The 18,876-nt window shown below is 39.0% G+C and overlaps 1 protein-coding gene across 1 annotated transcript in view; it reads left to right on the forward strand.

Annotated features, from left to right (window-relative positions):
• Positions 1 to 945: 945 nt before the first annotated feature.
• lipca (lipase, hepatic a) overlaps positions 946 to 18,876 on the forward strand; it is a 31,536-nt gene continuing 13,605 nt past the window's right edge. Inside the window, 6 exon segments of the mRNA XM_062027749.1 lie at positions 946 to 1,249; positions 3,977 to 4,161; positions 13,773 to 13,952; positions 16,158 to 16,238; positions 16,241 to 16,274; positions 16,337 to 16,570. Of these exon segments, the coding sequence (XP_061883733.1) occupies positions 1,168 to 1,249; positions 3,977 to 4,161; positions 13,773 to 13,952; positions 16,158 to 16,238; positions 16,241 to 16,274; positions 16,337 to 16,570 (796 nt within the window). The 5' untranslated portion in view covers positions 946 to 1,167.

Raw genomic sequence — 18,876 nt, forward strand, 5'->3', positions numbered from 1 at the left:
CAGACATTTGCAGCTAGAACAGTCATTTACCACATTAGCAATGTATAGAGTGTATTTCTTTAAAGTTAAGACCAGTTTAAAGTTATCTTCATTGAAAAGTACAGTGCTTTTCCTTCAAAAATAAGGACATTTCAATGTAACCCCAAACTTTTGAACGGTAGTGTATATTTAACATTTTGGCCACTGAAACATTACACACTGTTTGAACAGTAACACTGTGTTTGAATATAGGAAAATAAAACAATGTACTTTAATCACGTGATTCTTTGGCGTACGACGGAGCCGACGTACCACAGTTGAAGAATTACTGGTCTAGTGTGTGAATGTTGTCTGTCTATCTGTGTTGGCCCTGTGATGAGGTGGTGACTTGTCCAGGGTGTACTGAACAGATGCTTATTGGGATAAGGTAAACATCTGTTCAGTACTTTAACATAAAAGTGTTTGATTGTGAGGCATTAAAAGCCACAAAATGCAACTGGTCCATCAGACCCACAAACGCTGGCTGAGTAACAACAATATGAACAGTACACAAGGGTTAAATAGTTCAATATATTAATTATTAGATTTAGAATTTAAAAAAGACAAAAGTTTGTTTCTTTAGAGAGAGTTTCAACAGGCAAATGGAACCAATTGTGTAGAATGTCCCATAAGTAAAGAATACATGCAATTTAACCCTACTTGGATGGATGGTTTAGTTTAAAGTCACCTACTATATAAACCAGCAGATTACTACAAGATGAAAGTCAATATTGTAATATTTTATGTGAGATGAAAGATCAAAATCAAGGACATTTCCTCTTTAAAAAAACTAGTGTTGTGTATGTACGTAGATAGCAGGTGGGTCATTGGTTCCCTTGTACGTTGCACCAAATGCCCTCCCCACTGTTCACGCCGCTGCTATTGCACAACACGTTCGATCTCCATGTGCTGGCCCTTAGCCAATCAGCACAGGCCCAGTCCTGCGTACCTTATTGACAAGTAGTTACCTGTTGTCCTCTTGCTGTTTTGTACGGTAAAGTACAGTGTGCTCTAAGTCGACGTGACCCTGGATTCCAGACTAGATTGAACCATTAGAAGTGGACATCATTGCAACAAGGAGTGTCGCATTGAGGGCCTTCTTTTATTGTGAGAGTGTGTGTGTGTGTGTGCGAGTGTGTGTGTGACGCCATGGCTGTACTCAAAGTGCTGTGCTGCCTGCTGTTAACGTGTCACATGGCACAGGGAAGAAAAGCTAAAGGAAATAGAGCAGGTGAGTGGAACAATGTGAATCATGTTTATGGCACAAAAGTAATAAACAGTATCTAATACATTATCAGTTTATTTTAGTCTTTCATTTATTGTTATAGCAGTTTGCACTGTATCATATGGAGAGATGCTTCTAATATGCAATCCCTCCTGTGTAAGCTAAGTAAAGTAACTAAAATATTGTAAATTATTTATACTCATATTTCCACAATAATAAATGTTCACCTATTTTGTACATGGTTTTTAAACATGTTTACTTCACATCATGACAATCAAAAATGAGAAAATCTGTGTTGTGGTTTTTATATTAGATTGTTACATTAAATTACTTAAGATTTTGTCAGTGTACCTAATTTTGTGTTTTTTAAGGCACACACAATTTTAGCAGCACAATCACATATCAAATGTTACTTTTTTTACACAAAAAATATAAATAAAAAATACAAACAAAGAAAATAATTAAAAACATCAGTACTAATGTTGTGTTCTTAAATAAAAAATAGTGTTTAGACACTGACTCAGAAAATATATTTTAACTTTTGTGGCTGTGCAGCATTGCAAAGTTAAGTTCTTAAAAAAAAAAAAAAAAACATTAAAACCTCAGGATTTGTGTTTTAGATGTTTTGACATTATTTACTGATGCAAAAAAAAAAAAAGATCTGACATTCTGCGTTCCTGTTTATACTTCACATCTGAAAATGTATCAAGCCATTAATGTAATCCACATTGTGCTGCCTGTGCTGAAAGGAAAATAAATATCTCTGGTCAGCTTAAAACAATAATAAGTCATCATTTTTTATTTTCTTTATTTTACAACTGTGTTCCAATTTTAATAACACAATTGGTGTGGATTATAACTTCATGTCTGTAAAAGAAACAGTTATCATCTTAATGTGCAGTAAAGTTTGTACAAACATAATGTAACCCATTGGTGGTAGTGCTAGGACAATTGAAAGTGTCCTGGCTGGTCTACAGGCTCCTGAGACCCAGGGTAGGAAAAGTGTTGTAATTTGGATTAATTTATATGTTTATATGAATTTATGAATTTATATATAAAGTCATATGAAAGTCACTACCCTGGAATCCTCCCATATTTATAAACAAAAGTATACATCCCATTTTTAGCTGAAAAAGAGACGTTTTTCTATTACCGTGACAATTAGAAATATTCTGTAAAATGTCAATGGATTCCATTGACAGCAATTTGCCACAGGCTAAGCCAATTGATGCCAGAGTGTGGGATTGCACACCTGTGAAACTCATTGCTGACTGGCATCTTTATTTACCGTATTTGCTTTGTCTTGGTGGTCACTCTGCTACAGCTTGGCGGCAGTTAGTCAGCTAGCTGGCTAACTTGAGTTATTCACCAAGTTTCTGGTCTTCCTACTCCAAATGTGACATTATACAGCATAGTGACATTTTGTCTTTCAAAAGAAGGAGCAACGCGTTCAGTTCAGAGTGACAGCCGTCCCTCGCCACGTTGTTCTTCAAATATTGCGGATTTAGAATTTTAAAAAAATTCAAAGCATATCCTAAAACATTTCTGGTCTAAATTAAGCATTTTCAGGCATAAATATGGCTAAATGAACTAAAAAATATCAAATTACAGTAGTATTGGCCACTGGAGGAGACCAAACCAATCAGACTGTACTGTTCAGTATTGTGGCCACTGATTGGTTCAGCCTTGGCAGCTTGTGGCATCGTATGAAATACTTATGTACATATAATTTCTATGTTTTTATTTTTTTTTAATACATTTGCAAATTTAAAAAAAAAGAAACAACTTCTCACATTGTCATTATGGGGTATTGTCTGTAGAATTTTGAGGACAAAAAATAATTTATTCCATTTTGGAATAAGGCTTTAATTCTAACAAAATGTGGAAAATGTGAAGCACTGTAAATACTTTCCAGATGCACTCTAGCAGCTGTGGTGGTAATGCTAGCTCACTATTTATTTAAGAAATGTTCTACTAACTTCGTCTTATTATAATTAGGTCTTTTCCTAAAAACGATTGTATTGTTGTTTAAAGTTTAGGTTGTTTAATGAACATATAGGCAAGTATTTATAGATTTTGTACGAAAGTGCTTCAATTACAAGAAGGCAGCTGAAATCATATGCAAAAAATAAAATCATTAATTAATCAAACTAAAAGCCAATAGTGTACATAAAATATGTTCGGTTGTCATATGCACAGCTAACAAAGGCCTGTCACATTTTCTGGAAGACTGTGAGGGGCCAAGTTTGCAGTGGTGTATTTAAAAACGTTGTGATAATAAACTGTAGCATTATGTAGAACAACGTAAGTTCACACTGCAATCCTCACAAGCATTACATTGCTCACTTGATGAATCAAAACAATAAAAAGGAAACATTTTGCTGGAGGTGGATCTTTAAGATGTGGGATTTCATGGGGGAAATCATTTGTATGAGAAATTAAGAGCCTGGCAGAGTAATACTTTTTAGTTAAGTCAAATGTGATTTCCGCTGGAAAAAGAGGTCCTCATGACCTGGAAACACAACAGAGCGCTCCTAAAGAGGCCTTCGCCAGCACAGTCCCAATGGACTTTTGGAATTGTTGTGATTCCTACAGCAATATTTACTCACGCATAATTGCATCAATGTGTACTCAGTTATATATTTTCAGGAACTTTTCACCTGAGCGCCAACAGTCGCATGCGCCAGTGTGGTACTTACAGATAAAGTCTTTCTCTGCTGTCTGATCCCTGAGATGTGGCAGTCCCAGACAAGAGGGGCCCCCTAAAGGTGAAAGAGCCTCATGTCAGCAGTTCAGTCTTCAGGCTGATTGTGGAGGGGGAGGACACCTGCACACTGGACCCTCTGCAGCTGCACAGCCTCTCTTCCTGTGGCTTCAACACCACTAATCCCCTCATCATCATCACTCACGGGTGGTCGGTAAGGTCATTTCACCAGCAGCTATAGGAAGCATGGGAGCAAAAGAGTTACTGTGGCTACACCTGCACGACTTAATGAGTTGTCAAATATTCTTCCAATGGTGTGGTCGTATGTTGCAGTGGTGTACAACTGGACTGCGTCATACAGAGCGCTACTTCTAAATACTGTCCAAGGTGCAATGCAGTTCTACACCACTGCAAACTACGACCACAATGTGCTACTAATTAAACGAGTACTACAATCAGGAATACATTGCATGAGGATTTAATGGGGACATACTGTTTGGAAGTGTGTACAGTACATGCGCAAATAAACTGTAAACTCAGAAACCAGTAACACAAATGAACATCCCAGCTCAATAAAGTAATTGAACATTTATTAATGATGACGTTAAACGGGCATAATAATAGCTTTTTTTCCCGCCCGCATATGTAGTAAGTACTGTATATCCTACCATGTTGGTGCAATTTCTTTAGGAAATAAAATGTCTAAATGCACACAAAATTAACTGTAAAATAGTTTGGGGGTTTTTTTCAGTAAAGTGTCCTGTGCATTGATCTGACTCCATATTTAACAAACACAGTAGTACCTAAACTTACAAGCTTAATTAGGTCTGTGACGGAGCTCTTAACTCAAAACACTTTTATTACACTTTATTTTGAGTCAATGTCTCCGATTGAAATTAATTCAATTAATTGGTGCTTGTCCCCATCAAGACAATTTTACCATTTAACATGCCTGGAAACACTAAGTTTTATATATATATATATATATATATATATACATATATATATATATATATATATATATATATATATATATATATATATATATATATATATATATATATATATATATACACACACACACATACATACAGTATATATATACTGTATATATAAAATATATACATATATGCTTATATATACATATACATGCATATAAATATGTATACATATAAATATATATATATATATATATATATATATATATATATATATATATATATATATATATATATATATATATATATATATATATATATATATATATATATATATATATATATATATATATATATATATATATATATACAAAACCCAAAACCAGTGAAGTTGGCACGTTGTTTAATTCGTAAATAAAAACAGAATACAATGATTTGCAAATCCTTTTCAACTTATATTCAGTTGAATAGACTGCAAAGACAAGATACTGTATTTAATGTTGGAACTGAGAAACTTCCTTTTTTTTTGCAAATAATCATTAACTTAGAATTTAATGGAAGCAACACATTGCAAAAAAGTTGGCACAGGGGCATTTTTACCACTGTGTTACATGGCCTTTCCTTTTAACAACACTCAGTAAACGTTTGGGAACTGAGGAGACACATTTTTTAAGCTTTTCAGGTGGAATTCTTTCCCATTCTTGCTTGATGTACAGCTTAAGTTGTTCAACAGTCCGGGGGTCTCCGTTGTGGTATTTTAGGCTTCATAATGCGCCACACATTTTCAATGGGAGACAGGTCTGGACTACAGGCAGGCCAGTTTAGTACCCGCACTCTTTTACTATGAAGCGACGCTGTTGTAAAATGTGGCTTGGCATTGTCTTGCTGAAATAAGCAGGGGCGTCCATGATAACGTTGCTTGGATGGCAACATATGTTGCTGTATGTACTTTTCAGCATTAATGGCGCCTTCACAGGTGTGTAAGTTACCCATGTATTGGGCACTAATACACCTCCATACATCACAGATGCTGGCTTTTCAACTTTGCACCTATAACAATCCGGATGGTTCTTTTCCTCTTTGTTCCGGAGGACACGACGTCTACAGTTTCCAAAAACTGTCATTATCTGGTGGGTCAAAAGTATACAAACAGCAATGTTAATATTTGGTTACATGTCCCTTGGCAAGTTTCACTGCAATAAGGCGCTTTTGGTAGCCATCCACAAGCTTCTGGTTGAATTTTTGACCACTCCTCTTGACAAAATTGGTGCAGTTCAGCTAAATTTGTTGGTTTTCTGACATGGACTTGTTTCTTCAGCATTGTCTACATGTTTTCAATGGGTTTAAGTCAGGACTTTGGGAAGGCCATTCCAAAACCTTAATTGTAGCCTGATTTAGCCATTCCTTTACCACTTTTGACGTGTGTTTAAGGTCATTGTCCTGTTGGAACACCCAACTGCGGCCAAGACCCAACCTCCGAACTGATGATTTTGGTTGTCCTGAAGAATTTGGAGGTAATCCTCCTTTTTCATTGTCCCATTTACTCTCTGTAAAGCACCAGTTCCATTGGCAGCAAAACAGGCCCAGAGCATTAAGGTTTTAGAATGGCCTTCCCAAAGTCTTGACTTAAACGTGTGGACAATGCTGAAGAAACAAGTCTATGTCAGAAAACCAACAAATTTAGCTGAACTCCACCAATTTTGTCAAGAGGAGTGGTCAAAAATTAACTAGAAGCTTGCCAGAAGCTTGTGGATGGCTATCAAAAGCACCTTATTGCAGTGAAACTTGCCAAGGGACATGTAACCAAATATTAACATTGCTGTATGTATACTTTTGACCCAGCAGAATTGGTCACAATTTCAGTAGACATAATAAATTCATAAAATAACCAAGCTTCATGAATGTTTTTTGTGACAAACAAGTATGTGCTCCAATCACTTTACCACGAAAAATAAGAGTTGTAGAAATGATTGGAAACTCAAGACAGCCATGACATTATGTTCTTTACCAGTGTATGTAAACTTTTGACCACGACTGTATATACACGTATAAATATATATATATATCCATCCATCCATCTTCTTCCGCTTATCCGAGGTCGGGTCGCTGGGGCAGCAGCCTAAGCAGGGAAACCCAGACTTCCCTCTCCCCAGCCACTTCGTCCAGTTAGGTTATTATAATATGGGCTTTTTAAACATAAGATCATTATCTTCCAAAACGTTATTAGTTAATGAGGTCATTAGAGACAACAAACTTGACGTCGTTGGTCTCGCCGAGACCTGGCTCAAACCAGACAATTTTTTTGCGCTAAATGAGGCATCTCCTCCTAACTATACCAATGCACATGTTGCCCGTCCTCTTAAAAGGGGAGGGGGTGTCGCACTAATATACAATGAAAACTATAATTTTACACCTAACCTAAATAATAAATATAACTCGTTTGAGGTGCTCACTTTGAGGTTTGTCACACCGCTGCCTCTCCACCTGGCTGTTATCTACCGCCCCCCTGGGCCCTATCACATCAGTGAATTCTCAGAGTTTGTTGCTGATCTAGTGACGCACGCCGACAATATAATCATAATGGGGGACTTTAATATCCATATGAATACCCCATCGGACCCTCCATGCGTGGCGCTCAAGACTATAATTGATAGCTGTGGTCTTACACAAATAATAAATGAACCCACGCATCGCAACGGTAATACGATAGATCTAGGGCTTGTCAGGGGTGTCACCACCTCTAAAGTTACGATACTCCCGTACACTAAAGTAATGTCCGATCATTACCTTGTAAAATTCGAAGTTCTGACTCATTGTCAACAAACTAATAATAATAATAATAACTACTATAGCAGCCGCAACATTAATGCTGCCACAACGACGACTCTTACTGACCTACTGCCTTCGGTAATGGCACCATTCCCAAATTATGTGGGCTCTATTGATAACCTCACTAACAACTTTAACGACGCCCTGCCCGACACCATTGATAGTGTAGCACCGCTAAAGCTAAAAAGGGCCCCTAAAAGGCGTACCCCATGGTTTACAGAAGAAACTAAAGCCCAGAAATTATCATGTAGAAAGCTGGAACGCAAATGGCGTGCGACTAAACTTGAGGTTTTCCATCAAGCATGGTGTGATAGTTTAATAACTTATAAACGCATGCTTACCTCAGCTAAAGCTAAATATTACTCAAATCTCATCCACCTCAACAAAAATTATCCTAAATTTTTGTTTAGTACAGTAGCATCGCTAACCCAACAAGGGACTCCTCCCAGTAGCTCCACCCACTCAGCAGATGACTTTATGAATTTCTTTAATAAGAAAATTGAAGTCATTAGAAAAGAGATTAAAGACAATGCATCTCAGCTACAACTGGGTTCTATTAACACAAATACGACTGTATATACGACGGATAACGCCCTCCAAAATAGTTTCTCTCTCTTTGATGAAATAACATTGGAGGAATTGTCAAAATGTGTAAATGGGACAAAACAAACAACATGTTTACTTGACCCAATTCCTGGGAAACTTATCAAGGAGCTTTTCGTATTATTAGGTCCATCAGTGTTAAATATTATAAACTTATCACTTTCCTCTGGCACTGTTCCCCTAGCATTCAAAAAAGCGGTTATTCATCCTCTACTCAAAAGACCTAACCTCGATCCTGATCTCTTGGTAAACTACCGGCCGGTGTCCCACCTTCCGTTTATCTTGAAAATCCTCGAAAAAATTGTCGCACAGCAGCTAAATGAACACTTAGCGTCTAACAATCTCTGTGAACCTTTTCAATCCGGTTTCAGGACAAATCACTCTACGGAGACAGCCCTCGCAAAAATGACTAATGAGCTATTGCTAACGATGGATTCTGATGCTTCATCTATGTTGCTGCTTCTTGATCTTAGCGCCGCTTTCGATACTGTTGATCATAATATTCTATTAGAGCGTATCAAAACGCGTATTGGGATGTCAGACTTAGCCTTGTCTTGGTTTAACTCTTATCTTACTGACAGGATGCAGTGTGTCTCCCATAACAATGTGACCTCGGACTATGTTAAGGTAACGTGCGGAGTTCCCCAGGGTTCGGTTCTTGGCCCTGCACTCTTTAGTATTTACATGCTGCCGCTAGGTGACATCATACGCAAATACGGTGTTAGCTTTCACTGTAATGCTGATGACACTCAACTCTACATGCCCCTAAAGCTGACCAACACGCCGGATTGTAGTCAGCTGGAGGCGTGTCTTAATGAAATTAAACAATGGATGTCCGCTAACTTTTTGCAACTCAACGCTAAGAAAACGGAAATGCTGATTATCGGTCCTGCTCAACACCGACATCTATTTAATAATACCACCTTAACATTTGACAACCAAACAATTAAACAAGGCGACTCGGTAAAGAATCTGGGTATTATCTTCGACCCAACTCTCTCGTTTGAGTCACACATTAAGAGTGTTACTAAAACGGCCTTCTTTCATCTCCGTAATATCGCTAAAATTTGTTCCATTTTGTCCACAAGCGATGCTGAGATCATTATCCATGCGTTCGTTACATCTCGTCTCGATTACTGTAACGTTTTATTTTCGGGCCTCCCTATGTCTAGCATTAAAAGATTACAGATGGTACAAAATGCGGCTGCTAGACTTTTGACAAAAACAAGAAAGTTTGATCATATTACGCCTATACTGGCTCACTTTCACTGGCTTCCTGTGCACCTAAGATGCGACTTTAAGGTTTTACTACTTACGTATAAAATACTACACGGTCAAGCTCCTGCCTATCTTGCCGATTGTATTGTACCATATGTCCCGGCAAGAAATCTGCGTTCAAAGAACTCCGGCTTATTAGTGATTCCCAGAGCCCAAAAAAAGTCTGCGGGCTATAGAGCGTTTTCTATTCGGGCTCCAATACTATGGAATGCCCTCCCGGTAAAAGTTAGAGATGCTACCTCAGTAGAAGCATTTAAGTCTCATCTTAAAACTCATTTGTATACTCTAGCCTTTAAATAGACTCCCTTTTTAGACCAGTTGATCTGCCGTTTCTTTTCTTTTCTTTTCTACTCTGCTCCCAACCCGGGGTGGACCGCTAGCCTGTCCATCGGATGGGGACATCTCTACGCTGCTGACCCGTCTCCACTCGGGATGGTTCCTGCTGGCCCCACTATGGACTGGACTTTCGCTGATGTGTTGGACTTTCACAATATTATGTCAGACCCACTCGACATCCATTGCTTTCGGTCTCCCCTAGAGGGGGGGGGGGGGGGGGGTTACCCACATATGCGGTCCTCTCCAAGGTTTCTCATAGTCATTCACATTGACGTCCCACTGAGGTGAGTTTTCCTTGCCCGTATGTGGGTTCTGTACCGAGGATGTCGTTGTGGCTTGTACAGCCCTTTGAGACACTTGTGATTTAGGGCTATATAAATAAACATTGATTGATTGATTGATTGATATATAACCCCCCCCCCTCTAGGGGAGACCGAAAGCAATGGATGTCGAGTGGGTCTGACATAATATTGTGACCGTGTAGTAAAACCTTAAAGTCGCATCTTAGGTGCACAGGAAGCCAGTGCAAGTGAGCCAGTATAGGCGTAATATGATCAAACTTTCTTGTTTTTGTCAAAAGTCTAGCAGCCGCATTTTGTACCATCTGTAATCTTTTAATGCTAGACATAGGGAGGCCCGAAAATAAAACGTTACAGTAATCGAGACGAGATGTAACGAACGCATGGATAATGATCTCAGCATCGCTTGTGGACAAAATGGGACAAATTTTAGCGATATTACGGAGATGAAAGAAGGCCGTTTTAGTAAGACTCTTAATGTGCGACTCAAACGAGAGAGTTGGGTCGAAGATAATACCCAGATTCTTTACCGAGTCGCCTTGTTTAATTGTTTGGTTGTCAAATGTTAAGGTGGTATTATTAAATAGATGTCGGTGTTGAGCAGGACCGATAATCAGCATTTCCGTTTTCTTAGCGTTGAGTTGCAAAAAGTTAGCGGACATCCATTGTTTAATTTCATTAAGACACGCCTCCAGCTGACTACAATCCGGCGTGTTGGTCAGCTTTAGGGGCATGTAGAGTTGGGTGTCATCAGCATAACAGTGAAAGCTAACACCGTATTTGCGTATGATGTCACCTAGCGGCAGCATGTAAATTTATCTTCATCCGTGCCCATGTCACTAGCTCATCCAGCCTCTTCAGACACCTTCTCGTGCATGGGGCTGTTTGCAGCACCACAGTGACATCGTCCATGTAGCTTCAGAGTGGTGGAAGCCTCTGCCCTGTCTGCAGCCTCATTCCTCCTACAGTCTGACGGGCTCAGCGGAGGATGATTTCAAAAGCTGTAACAAAGAGGACTGGGGAGATGGAACACCCCATGACGATGCCTATATTTATATATACATACTGTATATACTGTATACATACAGTATAAATATATACATGTATACATATACATGTATACATATAAATATATATATGTATATATATGTATACACACACACATGTATACATATATACACATATACAAACCCCGTTTCCATATGAGTTGGGAAATTGTGTTAGATGTAAATATAAACGGAATACAATGATTTGCAAATCCTTTTCAACCCATGTTCAATTGAATGCACTACAAAGACAAGATATTTGATGTTCAAACTCATAAACTTAATTCTTTTTTTGCAAATAATAATTAACTTAGAATTTCATGGCTGTAACACGTGCCAAAGTAGTTGGGAAAGGGCATGTTCACCACTGTGTCACATGGCCTTTCCTTTTAACAACACTCAGTAAACGTTTGGGAACTGAGGAGACACATTTTTTAAGCTTCTCAGGTGGAATTCTTTCCCATTGGGCTTACGTTGTTCAACAGTCCGGGGGTCTCCGTTGTGGTATTTTAGGCTTCATAATGCGCCACACATTTTCAATGGGAGACAGGTCTGGACTACAGGCAGGCCAGTCTAGTACCCGCACTCTTTTACTATGAAGCCACGTTGATGTAACACGTGGCTTGGCATTGTCTTGCTGAAATAAGCAGGGGCGTCCATGGTAACGTTGCTTGGATGGCAACATATGTTGCTCCAAAACCTGCATGTACCTTTCAGCATTACTGGCGCCTTCACAGATGTGTAAGTTACCCATGTCTTGGGCACTAATACACCCCCATACCATCACAGATGCTGGCTTTTCAACTTTGCGCCTATAACAATCCGGATGGTTATTTACCTCTTTGGTCCGGAGGACACGACATCCAGTTTCCAAAAACAATTTGAAATGTGGACTCGTCAGACCACAGAACACTTTTCCACTTTGTATCAGTCCATCTTAGATGAGCCCAGGCCCAGCGAAGCCAACTGTGTTTCTGGGTGTTGTTGATAAACGGTTTTCGCCTCGCATAGATAAGTTTTAACTTGCACTTACAGATGTAGCGACCAACTGTAGTTACTGACAGTGGGTTTCTGAAGTGTTCCTGAGCCCATGTGGTGATATCCTTTACACACTGATGTCGCTTGTTGATGCAGTACCGCCTGAGGGATCGAAGGTCACGGGCTTAGCTGCTTACGTGCAGTGATTTCTCCAGATTCTCTGAACCCTTTGATGATATTACGGACCGTAGATGGTGAAATCCCTAAATTCCTTGCAATAGCTGGTTGAGAAAGGTTTTTCTTAAACTGTTCAACAATTTGCTCACGCATTTGTTGACAAAGTGGTGACCCTCGCCCCATCCTTGTTTGTGAATGACTGAGCATTTCATGGAATCTACTTTTATACCCAATCATGGCACCCACCTGTTCCCAATTTGCCTGTTCACCTGTGGGATGTTCCAAATAAGTGTTTGATAAGCATTCCTCAACTTTATCAGTATTTATTGCCACCTTTCCCAACTTCTTTGTCACATGTTGCTGGCATCAAATTCTAAAGTTGATGATTATTTGCACAAAAAAAAAGTTTATCAGTTTGAACATCAAATATGTTGTCTTTGTAGCATATTCAACTCAATATGGGTTGAAAATGATTTGCAAATCATTGTATTCCATTTATATTTACATCTAAGACAATTTCCTAACTCATATGGAAACGGGGTTTGTATATACAAACCTAATGGAGGCATTCGGATGTGTTTTTTAGGAGATCTATGGGCAGAATTGAATGGCTCCCATAGGCTCCATTGTAAGCAGACTTGATCAAAAGTATTTAATATTTAGAATGCTTTTTTTTTTAATCCATCCATTATGTCTTTCATAATGATTGTGAATGATAAAGCAAAATTGCAAAAAAAAAGTACAGTTCCCCTTTAAGGGGTTCCGTATGCTACATTGCACACTCTTGGGGTATGCTGTTAAAGAGAGTAATAAACTATTACATTACAACTGTAAAGTTACAGCTTATGGTTGTCATTTTATTGTAATTTGCTATCAAATTACAATTGTGATGTCACAGCATATAGTTGTAATGTTTTTGTATTTAACTAATAAATTGCAATTGTGAAGTACAGCATTTAGTTGTAACTTTATTGTAATTAACTGTAAAACCCCAGCTGTGGAGTAAGAGTAAATTAAGATATTTCACAGTAAATTACTGTATATGTTACTGTAAATTTTGTTACTGTTATTTTGAGAGAGTTACAATGATCAAATGGCCCCGATTTGGTGGAATGGCCCATATACCACATGTATTCTACATACATCTGTTACATGGTGGTAGTTAGACAGTATGATCCAGTACTTTTCTACAAACTACAACCACAATAATAAACGTATTGTTAAATGAATACCTTCAAAGCTGTGCATGATTACAACCTTTGCTAAGGTAGAATTTCTGATTTAATTAGAATGTGTGATATGTATTTTTGCAGCACTTTGTTTTTTTGCACGTTTCTTCAGGTGGATGGCATGATGGAGAGCTGGGTGCACAAGTTATCCTCCATCCTGAAGACTCATCTTACGGATGTCAACGTTGTGATCACTGACTGGCTGTCACTGGCTCATCAGCACTACCCTACTGCAGCACATAGCACACGTACTGTGGGAAAAGACATCGCTCATCTGCTGTCCTCACTCAAGGTACCAAACAAAATATACTAAAGTGGAACCTTGATTTACAAACTTAAGTGGTTCTTGAACAGGGTACGCAAATAGAGTTTGTACATTAAAGTAATTTCTCCAAAGGAAACAATGTAAACATGAATAATGGGTTCCAGACACAACAAAAGTCCATATTTGAGTAAAAGTTGGTGCACTTTGAACATAATATAAATCTCTACACAGCATTGTATATAAAACTAACATAACATGAGGGTGATGGATCAACTTTCTGTTTAATAACAAAATCAAAACAACAACAACTAGCTGAATTGTCCTAATTTGCAGCTGCCCTTCCTACACGCACACACACTGTCACTAGCCCTGTGGTGCACTCACAGTTTGAAATCACAATACTCCTTAACTTCAACAGCCAGGTCGCTACAATGATTAGGAATAAACATGTTATCAAATTTTATCTTGAAATTAAACTTCTTGGCATGCAGCAGAAGGGGGGTGGAGGAGGCAGTGTCGACAACGCTGTGGATACTTCCTGAATGTGTCAAACCACACACCGCTTGTCCGTTGCTTTTTTTGATTTCATAATGAGCTAGCAAAACTAGAAAATGCTGTAACAAGGATAAAAAAAAACACTTTAAAAGCACACAAAGTAGCAATTAGCACAGTAGTTGCTGCAGCAGTCAGCTACAACAGCAGTCCCACAATGGCTCTGCTGCAGACACACAATGAGTGAATGAACCATTTGTTTCAAGCATTTTTCTATCGAGTCTGAGGTTGTAAATACAAGTTTGTACAATCATAGGTTCATAAATGAACATTCCACTGTACTTGTACAAAAGTCTTAGGACACACCTCCATCCGGTTAATAAATGTTAATGTGCACAGGGGTTAGTGCTTGTGCCTCACAATAAGAAGGTCCTGGGTTCGATCCCCAGGCTCGGGGTCTTTCTGTGTGGAGTTTGCATGTTCTCCCTGTGACTGCGTGGGTTCCCTCCGGGTACTCATTTACTTCCTTAACGTAAATGACCGCCATAACCACAACACCAGGGGGAGCTCCACTAACCACGTTAAACCCAGATTCCGAACTAACAAAGGTCTTAACTCATTCTCTTTCTATGCCACATCAATGTGGAATGAGCTCCCATCAGGTATAAAAGAAAGGGCATCTCTATCGTCCTTCAAAACCGCAATAAAAGTTCACCTCCAGGCAGCTACAACCCTAAACTAACACCCTCCCCGGATTGTTAATAATCAAATGTAAACAATCAAATGCAGATACTTTTTCTTATGCCTTCTGATCTCTCTCTCTCTCTCTCTCTCTCTCTCTCTCTCTCTCTCTCTCCTCTCTCTCTCTCTCTCTCTCTCTCTCTCTCTCTCTCTCTCTCTCTCTCTCTCTCTCTCTCTCTCTCTCTCTCTCTCTCTCTCTCTCTCTATGTCCACTACTTGCTGTACATATCCTACCAAGTCAGACCTACACTGTTCCAATATCCATTTCTCTGTTCTCAATTGTTGATGACTGATGATAAAAATCAAACCTAATCCCCCCCCCCCCCCCTTCCACACCCTGGATTGTAAATAATGTAAATAATTCAATTTCATTATCTTATGACATGACTGTATTATGATGATAGTATACATTGATAGTATATATCTGTATCATGATTTAATTTAAGTGGACCCCGACTTAAACAAGTTGAAAAACTTATTCGGGTGTTACCATTTAGTGGTCAATTGTACGGAATATGTACTTCACTGCGCAACCTACTAATAAAAGTCTCAATCAATCAAAAACTCCGGCTTCCTCCCACCTCCAAAGACATGCACCTGGGGATAGGTTGATTGGCAACACTAAATTGGCCCTAGTGTGTGAATGTGAGTGTGAATGTTGTCTGTCTATCTGTATTGGCCCTGTGATGAGGTGGTGACTAGTCCAGGGTCTACCCTGCTTTCTGCCCGAATGCAGCTGGGATAGGCTCCAGCACCCCCGCAACCCCAAAAAGGAAAATGGATGGATGGGTGGTGACCAGATCAGTGTTTCCGTTTAGTTTGGAACATGCTTTTTTTTTAGGGTTTTTTCCTGGTTTCTGTATGGGTTTGCACTTAAGTGCAATGACAATAAAGTCCATCCATGAAGGGCACCCCACTCACATCTACAGTACATCTCCACCACATGTATAACAAACCACGTAATCACATTTAAGCTATATAAATGTCAAACTCTCACAGGAGCACCATGGATATTCATTTGGGAAAGTCCATCTGATTGGTTATAGCCTTGGAGCTCACATATCTGGATTTGCGGAAGCTATGTTAACGGCCCGGAACAAATCGGAAGAATTACCGGTGAGTTATTACATGGTTAATAATTCCAAAGCACATCTTGACTCTAGCTCACGTTTATCCAGGTCTTGATCCTGCGGGGCCCTTGTTTGAAGGAATGTCGCCCACAGACAGACTGTCCCCTGATGACGCCCAGTTTGTAGATGCCATCCACACGTTCACGCACGAACGTTTGGGTCTCAGTGTGGGCATCAAGCAGGCTGTGGCACATTACGACTTTTATCCTAATGGAGGAGACTTCCAACCAGGATGTGACCTGCAAAACATTTACGAGCACATAGCTGAGTATGGCCTTCTTGGTAAGAAACTACACTTTGGACGCAACAATGCCATTTACTGTACAATCACCGCAGAAAACATGAAGTACAGTACACCTGCACAATCTAATGACATCCAATCAATGACAAATTCTGCCTCTCTAAAGACACATAATGCACAGGGGTAGTGTAGAATGCACCATGTGGAGATGTTTGTAATATTTTGATATCTGAAAGGGATAATATAACAGCGTGTTATGTTAGTAAGTACAGTTCCACACCACTGTATATATAATACTAAGTGGGGCCCTATGATTTCCACATTAACAGATAGCGTACAGAATCACGGAGTTGGCCAATAAAGAGTTTGAAGCGATCAGCTCGGCTCAAAAAAAAAAAAAAACGTAACTCATTTCACTTTCTTTTACCTAAATGTACGATGTAAACTTACAGCTTTTATTGGTACATTGTTGTTACAAAATGATTATGCTTTAAATTGAAATACTGTGTAAAATTCTACAATGATGTATTGTATCAATAAATGCAAGGATTTTTTGCCTTTACTGTAATTAACAGACATTCTATACAGTGACAGAAAAAAGCTCTATATTAGAAAAGTAAGTGCAAATCAGGGTTGTCCAAAATGCAACCGGGGGGCCATTTTAGCCCCACGGCCACAGCTAAATGTTTTTGGGCTCTTGACATGTTCTAAAAATGTAATTACAATAAAATAAATACATTTTTGAAAATAGCAACAAAATGTAAAAATTAAAAATACAATTACAAACCCCGTTTCCATATGAGTTGGGAAATTGTGTTAGATGTGAATATAAACGGAATACAATGATTTGCAAATAATTTTCAACCCATATTCAGTTTAATATGCTACAAAGACAACATATTTGATGTTCAAACTGATAAACTTTTTTTTTTTGCAAATAATCATTAACTTTAGAATTTGATGCCAGCAACACGTGACAAAGAAGTTGGGAAGGTGGCAATAAATACTGATAAAGTTGAGGAATGCTCATCAAACACTTATTTGGAGCATCCCACAGATGAACAGGCTAATTGGGAACAGGTGGTGCCATGATTGGGTATAAAAGTAGATTCCATGAAATGCTCAGTAATTCACAAACACGGATGGGGCGAGGGTCACCACTTTGTCAACAAATGCGTGAGCAAATTGTTGAACAGTTTAAGAAAAACCTTTCTCAACCAGCTATTGCAAGGAATTTAGGGATTTCACCATCTACGGTCCGTAATATCATCAAAGTGTTCAGAGAATATGGAGAAATCACTGCACGTAAGCAGCTAAGCCCATGACCTTCGATCCCTCAGGCTGTACTGCATCAACAAGCAACATCAGTGTGTAAAGGATATCACCACATGGGCTCAGGAACACTTCAGAAACCCACTGTCAGTAACTACAGTTGGTCGCTACATCTGTAAGTGCAAGTTAAAACTCTCCTATGCAAGGCGAAAACCGTTTATCAAAAACACCCAGAAACGCCGTCGGCTTCGCTGGGCCTGAGCTCATCTAAGATGGACTGATACAAAGTGGAAAAGTGTTCTGTGGTCTGACGAGTCCACATTTCAAATTGTTTTTGGAAACTGTGGACGTCGTGTCCTCCGGACCAAAGAGGAAAAGAACCATCCGGATTGTTATAGGTGCAAAGTTGAAAAGCCAGCATCTGTGATGGTATGGGGTGTATTAATGCCCAAGACATGGGTAACTTACACATCTGTGAAGGCGCCATTAATGCTGAATTGTACATACAGGTTTTGGAGCAACATATGTTGCCATCCAAGCAACGTTACCATGGACGCCCCTGCTTATTTCAGCAAGACAATGCCAAGCCACGTGTTACATCAACTTGGCTTCATAATAAAAGAGTGTGGGTACTAGACTGGCCTGCCTGTAGTCCAGACCTGTCTCCCATTGAAAATGTGTGGCGCATTATGAAGCCTAAAATACCACAACGGAGACCCCCGGACTGTTGAACAACTTAAGCCGTACATCAAGCATGAATGGGAAATAATTCCACCTGAGAAGCTTAAAAAATGTGTCTCCTCAGTTCCCAAACGTTTACTGAGTGTTGTTAAAAGGAAAGGCCATGTAACACAGTGGTGAACATGCCCTTTCCCAACTACTTTGGCACGTGTTGCAGCCATGAAATTCTAAGTTAATTATTATTTGCCAAAAATAAATAAAGTTTATGAGTTTGAACATCAAATATCTTGTCCAGGTATATTAGATATATCACTAACAACTATTTGCTTCATCACCTACAATACAAATGCGAAGATGTTTGGGTTTTTTTCAAAATAGTTTAGCATAAAACTGG

This window comes from Entelurus aequoreus, linkage group LG02 (assembly GCF_033978785.1).
Source record: "Entelurus aequoreus isolate RoL-2023_Sb linkage group LG02, RoL_Eaeq_v1.1, whole genome shotgun sequence".
NCBI lineage: Eukaryota > Metazoa > Chordata > Actinopteri > Syngnathiformes > Syngnathidae > Entelurus > Entelurus aequoreus.